Source organism: Malania oleifera, chromosome 6 (assembly GCF_029873635.1).
Source record: "Malania oleifera isolate guangnan ecotype guangnan chromosome 6, ASM2987363v1, whole genome shotgun sequence".
Taxonomy (NCBI): domain Eukaryota; kingdom Viridiplantae; phylum Streptophyta; class Magnoliopsida; order Santalales; family Ximeniaceae; genus Malania; species Malania oleifera.
Window position 1 is genome coordinate 39,718,770 of NC_080422.1, and position 7,627 is coordinate 39,726,396.

The 7,627-nt window shown below is 37.3% G+C and overlaps 1 protein-coding gene across 1 annotated transcript; it reads left to right on the top strand.

The window, feature by feature from the left end:
• The first annotated feature begins 1,346 nt into the window (after positions 1–1,346).
• Positions 1,347–5,660, top strand: LOC131157543 (D-3-phosphoglycerate dehydrogenase 1, chloroplastic-like). Its single transcript, XM_058111779.1, has 5 exons — positions 1,347–2,065; positions 3,196–3,572; positions 3,914–4,024; positions 4,163–4,258; positions 4,351–5,660. The coding sequence occupies exons 1-5, from the start codon at positions 1,441–1,443 to the stop codon at positions 5,020–5,022; spliced, it is 1,881 nt and encodes a 626-aa protein (XP_057967762.1). The 5' UTR covers positions 1,347–1,440; the 3' UTR covers positions 5,023–5,660.
• Positions 5,661–7,627: the final 1,967 nt, after the last annotated feature.

Here is a 7,627-nt window from a genome sequence, read left to right on the forward strand (position 1 = left end):
AAAAAAGTACTTGAAATGATTTATTGGGTACAAACTAATTTCAAAAAATATATATGACTTGCTATTAGTTAGTTGATGGCTATACATTACACGTGCGAGCACAAGAGTAGAAATATGATGTACTTGGATCATAATTCTAAAGAGTAAGCATTTTTCTTATCAGTCCATTGATCATAGTAGTATACTGTATACTAAATATACTCCTAATATTCACTTTTGTTTAAAATTAAGGAAATTTAAAAATTAAAAAAAAAAAAAAAAACCTTAAACATGTGGTGTTTTTTATGTTCTTATAAATAGGTGAAGTAATTTTTTTTTTTGTTATATTTTTCCTTAAGGTCGGTCTTCTTAGAAAATTTGTTGCATTAAAATGTATGAGTATATATTGGCTAATATAATCTAAGGAAACAAAATATTTTTCCATTATGAGCTAGCCAATGTTATCACTCGAGGATGAAAATTGATGGCTCAAATTTGAATCATAAACCATTTAATAAGATTCATATTAACTTTTTATGTGCTCAGATATCTTTTAATGATTATGAACCATATGTTAAGCATATCGTGAAAAACCGTCCGATTCTTATCTATTTGAATGATTTGAAAAATAAGGCTAATATTATTTTCTTATGTTAAAATTAAATAGTCAATCTTTTAAAGCAAATTAACCAGAAAGTAGTTATATATATATATATATATATATATATATAATATCAATATAAAAAATGTGCATAATAATTTATTATAATTAGGGTTAGTAAAACTTTTGTTGATACAAAGAAGTACAAGATAGATATCAATTACCTCTTGTTCTATAATTCCATAAAATTTGAACTTCTAATTGATTAAAAAATAAAATAAAATAATCCAAGAAGTCTATGTGTCACTTTTAAAAGTTATAAGCACAAACTTTTGTTATTTACTCATCCCATATTTTCTTTCTAAAAGGCTAATAATTTTTTACTTGTTATTTGTTTTTGTTCTAATTAAGAAAATTTTTTAAAGAAAACCCACAATTTTTACTAGAGCTTGAATTTTGAAAAAAAAAAAAAAAGGAAATTTTATATCACATTTTTACCAAATTCACACAAATTTATTAAGTCTAAATAGTAAAAACTATGTTTATAAAAGTAAGGGAAAACATTTTAAGAATAAATAGAAATATAAACTAAAAATGTCATTTTCAACAATTATTTATTTTCATTTCTAAAACTAGAGGTGCGTCCCGCATTGACCCTAACCCTATCGCCGACGGCCCGTCTCCTCGTTGTCGTTGGGACCCACCACTGTGTGTGTTTTTTTAGTTTAAAATTTTTATTTTAAATTTTAAATTCAAACACAATTATGGATGATCCATAATTATTGGTTCCAACACCCACCCTTATAAAGACCCCAAAACTTTTGGAGAAAAAACGAAAGGGAAACTGAAGAAAAAAAAGCATGGCCTCTGCTTACGCCACCCCAAGCTTCGCGCCCTCCTCCGCCGCTCTACTGCCGCATCCCCCGTCCTCTCGATCCTTCCACCTCTCGTTCCTCACCTCCCCCGCCCTCGCCCCCTTCAAGCTCTCCCATTCTTGTTCACGACGCAAGTCTCTCCCTTTCGTCCTCGCCAACGCCCTTAACGCCGTCTCCTCCCCCGACGTCGCCGCCTCGAAACCCCCGAGCCTCGACGCCGGCTCCGCGGTATCCCGGCCCACGATCCTCGTCTCCGAGAAGCTCGGGGACGCCGGGCTCGAGGTGCTGCGCGGCTTCGGCGTCGTCGACGCCTCCTACGGCCTCTCACCGGAGGACCTCTGCACCAAGATCTCGCTCTGTGACGCCTTGATCGTGCGCAGCGGCACCAAGGTCACGCGCCAGGTCTTCGAGGCCGCCAAGGGCCGCCTGAAAGTGGTCGGCCGCGCCGGCGTCGGCATCGATAATGTGGATCTGCAGGCCGCCACCGAGTTCGGTTGCCTGGTCGTCAACGCGCCCACCGCCAACACGATCGCCGCCGCAGAGCACGGCATCGCCCTCCTCACCGCCATGGCTCGAAATGTCGCCCAAGCCGACGCCTCCATGAAAGCTGGTATATATCATTAATCAATCTCTTCAATTCTCGGTTTCCTGGTTGTTTGATTTCTCTGTTTTCGAACTTAATTGTTAATTCTGTTTCTCTATTTTTGGCATATCTGCCTCTTATGACAACAGAATTTGTGTTGAAGTTTAGATTTGAAATTTAGTAAAATTTATTACTGTAAAATAAATGTGAATTTTTTTTTGAATTCGAGCATTAGTGGATGTAGAGTAGTCAAAGGGGGTTGTATTTTATTTCATCTGTGATTAGGACGTTGGTTGTTGGCTTGTATTTTTCAATTATGCTGGTGGGTTGGTGGTGCTTTGAATTTGATTATTGGATGCTCCAAGTGGATATAAATTGATGGATATTTTATACAGATACGCAGTATATGCCACATGCATGCCTTACAATAAAAGATTGTGGAGTCTTGTCCACTTGTACTACTTTTCTTTTTCTAATTTTTATTTTTCGGCAAACTGTGGCGAATAGGTAGATCTGCGTAGCACTTCGAGGATGTGGGTCAATTAAATAGGACGTAGGGTCATTTTGTTTTGGCAATATTTGCATTTATAGTTAGTGCTTGGCGAACGGGATGCCTCATCATCATGAACAGCAGACATGGAAATTAAAATTTCATCTTCTCACCTAAAATTTGCCTTGGTGCAATTTTACGGGGGTAAAAATGATTGTAATGATTTCATCTGCAGGTATCATTTTCTTTTCTGGTCACAATTTCGATGCATCTTAACAGACCATTTGAAAGAGAATTAATTGTTGGCTGGTGTTGTATGGAATATTTTTTACTGATATGGTCCTTTTTGCCTAAACGTGATGTGCTAAAATTTTTCTCTCCAGTGTATTTTACAGAAATTTATGTTAGATCTGTTGAAGCTAGATTAAATTTCAGAGATAACAGAGTGAGATTCACAGTGAATATGGCTTTCGTGGTATGCTTCAAATTTTCTAGTCTTACCTCCATCGTTCTGCTTGCTGATGTTTGATACTTAATTCTCATCATTCCTCTGTTCACAATTTTAGATATTATTGAGAATTTGAGGATTTAATGTTGTCTCTTCCAATCTAGTTATTCCCTAGTCAGTTCTGTGCAGTGCTAAGCACACTTTGATATGTTTTTACAGGCAAATGGCAACGCAACAAGTATGTGGGTGTGTCTCTGGTGGGGAAGACACTTGCAGTTATGGGATTTGGAAAAGTTGGATCTGAAGTCGCAAGACGCGCAAAAGGCCTGGGCATGCATGTTATTGCACACGATCCTTATGCACCTGCTGACAGAGCCCGTGCTATTGGCGTAGAGTTGGTCTCTTTTGATCAGGCCGTCTCCACTGCTGATTTCATCTCTCTCCATATGCCCCTTACTCCTGCTACTAAAAACATATTTAATGACGAAAATTTTTCTAAGGTGAAGAAGGGAGTCCGCATCATTAATGTTGCTAGAGGTGGAGTAATTGATGAAGATGCACTAGTAAGGGCCCTTGATAGTGAATTAGTTGCTCAGGTATGCTTCTATAATTTATGCCAAGGATGTTTGTGTTGGAAATACTTTTTATCCCTACCACAGATTCGATATGATTTTGTAAATGACCTTGTCTGTAGGTCTTTCCCATGTGATAAATTGCTTACAAGCTATTTTGCATCGTTGCAGTAGAATATCATGGCCTAGTTTTTGCCTTAACTGCTTGATGTTCCATTGCAATGCAACCATCCCTTTTAAATGGAAAGATGATATATTTTCCTATTCATGATTTAACCTTTCCACTGTGATCACTGGTTGTAAATTGTGGCATATAGTTGATTATCATTTCCAGGAATGAGTTTATTTTATATGGTATGCCACAGGCAGCACTTGATGTGTTCACAGAGGAGCCCCCACCCAAAGATAGCAAGCTAGTGCAACATGAGAATGTCACTGTCACGCCTCATCTTGGAGCTAGCACGAAAGAGGCACAGGTGTGGAATTATCTCAGTATTGATTATGCATAATCTACATCAACCCTTTATCTGTTGTTTCCCCCCAGCAACCTTATGTTTTTTAATTTACTTAAAAACAAAAACATAACTGTCTACATCTCAAATACAATATTTTAGGAAGGTGTTGCTATTGAAATAGCGGAGGCTGTAGTTGGTGCCTTGAAAGGGGAACTTTCTGCAACTGCTGTCAATGCTCCTATGGTCCCTCCTGAGGTATAAAATACCATCTGGCATTTTTCTACTTCATTGACCCTTTGTTGTGCTCAAAGTTGGGACCTTAGCTCACTTATGGCTGACATTCTTAGGTTCTGTCGGAGTTAGCTCCCTATGTGGTGTTGGCTGAGAAGCTTGGTAAGCTAGCAGTACAACTTGTAGCTGGAGGGAGCGGGATCAAATCTGTGAAGGTGATTTACAAATCTGCTCGTGGCCCAGATGACTTGGACACAAGACTTCTCCGTGCAATGATTACAAAGGGCATGATTGAGCCAATATCCAACTCATTCATCAACCTGGTCAATGCAGATTTCACAGCCAAGCAGAAAGGTCTTCGCATTAGCGAGGAGCGAGTGGTGGTAGACTCATCTCCTGAAAATCCTGTTGATTCAATCCAGGTGCAAATATCAAGTGTGGAGTCAAAATTTGCTAGTGCTTTGTTGGAGAATGGAGACATTAGCATCGAGGGGAAAGTTAAAGACGGAGCGCCACATCTCACCTGTGTGGGATCATTTGGTGTGGATGTAAGCCTAGAAGGGAACGTTATACTATGCCGACAGATAGACCAACCAGGCATGATTGGGCGGGTTGGGAACATACTTGGCCAGAACAATGTGAATGTGAGCTTTATGAGTGTGGGGCGTACTGTTGGGAGAAGAAAGGCCATCATGGCAATTGGCGTGGATGAAGAACCAGACAAGGAGACACTCAAGAAAATAGGAGAGGTATCCGCGGTAGAAGAGTTTGTGTTCCTCAAACTATAGGGCAGTCAATAATTGCATTGGTGAAAGGCTTGGTTGAAGAAAGTGATCGATATATAGTTTTGTATTTCTTTTGGGAAACAAATGGATGGTGTGCAGTTGGAGTTAGTTGAGAATAAGTCCCGGCTGCCAAATGAATAAAGCAGTCAACTCTGCCTGTCCATGGTTGCTGGAACTTGGGTTTCATCCGCAGTCTGTTTTCCTGTGTTATATATCAGTAGGCAGGTGGTGTTGGAAATGTTATAGCATGATAGTTTATTCGCCAGAAAAATAAGAAAAAACAAAAAAAGGGGGGGGCGGGGTTGGGGATGGCACTTGAAAGAGAGTGAATTGTTGTTGTTTGTGTGTGTTTGATGGGGCGCGAGTGGCCGTGGCAGCAATTGTAGTAGGTCTTTCTTTGCAATTGCGTGCAGGCTTTTTGTTCTTTTTTATGTACCTTTTTTTCTGAAGTGGTACACAGCCACACAGGAGGTGCTTTCCTCTTGTAATTCTGGTTCATATAATTTGTTCAATGTAGCAATCCTTGAAAGCCATTGCCCCACCACCAATAATGCCTACACTTTAGAGGGTTTCCTCTTTCCAGTGTGGGGAATGTAAACCAGAGATTTGGTACAGAGCTTTAATATTTTCTTTGCCATCCCCTATTTTCTCTTTTTGGGCGACTATGTCAAATTATCAACAACAAAAAAAATGCTAGTCATTATTTACTTTTTGTTATAAAAGATGCAAAAAGATAAATAGAAAATTAAATAAGACAAAGATTAAAATTTTACGTGATTCGGATATGCCTATTCTTCATATGAATGAAATAATTACAAAGTAATGTAGAATTGGCCTTATGCAAAATCTTTCTCCCATTTCCTTTTAAATATGTCATCTTTCTTTCCACTTCTTTCTTTCTCTCTTCATTTTTTTCTCTTCTATTTTTACTACATTAGCTGTGGGAGGAGGCATTTATAGCTTTTATAAGTTGCCTAATGCTGATTTTATTAGTACAAACATATAGGACTGGTTTATATGGGGACATAATTAGTGCAGACATATGGAGTAGGCTCATGAGGACATGAATTAGTGCAAACATATGAGACGGGTTCACAAGGACATGAAAAGGTGAATAAGATATGGATGAATGACAGTCACCCTCATCCATTCATAGCACTTTTAAAGTGTATCACACAAATAAAAATACATAGTAACAAAGGGAAGTTCCTTCGTTTAGTTTTTGGGAGGGGGAGGGGGGATCGGTAATCATTATGTTAGGTAGCAAATAAAAGTTCAATTTAGAGGGAAAAAAAATAAAGAATAAATAAAAAAAAATACAAAAAGAATACAATAGGAAAAAAAAAAAAAAAATACCCTAGATTTTTTCAACGTAATAGAACAATGAGGGCCTTATGCCGGACGATCTCACCCAAGCCCTTACAAAGATGAAAAAAAAAAAGGCCTAAAATAGTTTAAAGAGAGTAATTGGCTGTGGAATGCCCTTGTAGTCTTACGTTAATGCATCACACGTTAATCTCTCATCTCCTAGTAAGATAAATATAAATGGGAATAGAACTACACAATAGGATGACCCCTCCTTTGAACCTATAAATTGCCCTATTTTGTGAAGGTAGATTCAATAGAAGTTGGTGTTATGATATTATATAAAAGATTTACAATTAATTGGTTGGCATTTCTATGTTCATTTAAATCAAGAGTACATGAGAGAAATTATCAAGTTAGTCCGCCTAACCACATCATATATTGGACAATCAATCACATTTTTTTTAATTTCAAATGACTTTGAATTAAAAATTATCGATTTAATTCTATTAGAATAAAACATGAGCCATGAAAAAGAGACAATGTGATGAAAACTATTATACACATGTTATAAAATATGCTGGAAAATCAATAGAGATGAGACAGAAATTTACATGATTCGGCTATGCCTACTCCATGGGGGGATGAGATAAAAAACTTCACTATTTTGGAAGGAACTACAAGATGATTTGGAACATCACTTGTACAAAATATCTCTCTCTTTTTTTTTTTATCTCTCCTCTTTTTTCTATATACCCTACTTACTTTAAGCATGCAAGTGTGTATACAAACATGCAATATATGTGTATACAAGCATGCAATGTGTGTATACAAGTATGTAATGTGTGTATACAAATGTGAGGGGTAGGGCAATATGGATAACAAGGCATTTATTGGGGTGGAAAAACCAAAGTGGTGGAAGATGGGGTAAGATTCATATTTTTCATAACACTCCACATTAAATGTCACCCATATATTAACTCATTCTGTTAAGATCTTTAAGATATCTCATTCTGATGAGATGAACCAATTTCTTGAATGTTATAGTAAGCAAAGCTTTGGTGGACAAATCTGTTAGATTATTACTTGATCGGATCTACTGAATATCTATATCACCATTCTTTTAGAATTCATATGTATAGAAGAATTTTGGAGAGATATGCTTTGTTCAGTCACCCTTTACGTATCGTCCTCTTAGTTGAACTATACATGCAATGTTTTCTTCATATAAAACTGTTGGAATATCCTTCATTGATTGAAGACAACAAATTGCTTGGATATGAGAAAACATTGATATGAGCCA

Excerpts from the sequence above, each read along its gene's own strand:
- LOC131157543 (XM_058111779.1), top strand. The coding sequence starts at position 1,441 with ATGGCCTCTGCTTACGCCACCCCAAGCTTCGCGCCCTCCTCCGCCGCT. Across the intron at positions 2,066-3,195 it reads CGACGCCTCCATGAAAGCTG|GCAAATGGCAACGCAACAAG; the intron begins GTATATATCATT and ends ATGTTTTTACAG. Across the intron at positions 3,573-3,913 it reads ATAGTGAATTAGTTGCTCAG|GCAGCACTTGATGTGTTCAC; the intron begins GTATGCTTCTAT and ends GGTATGCCACAG.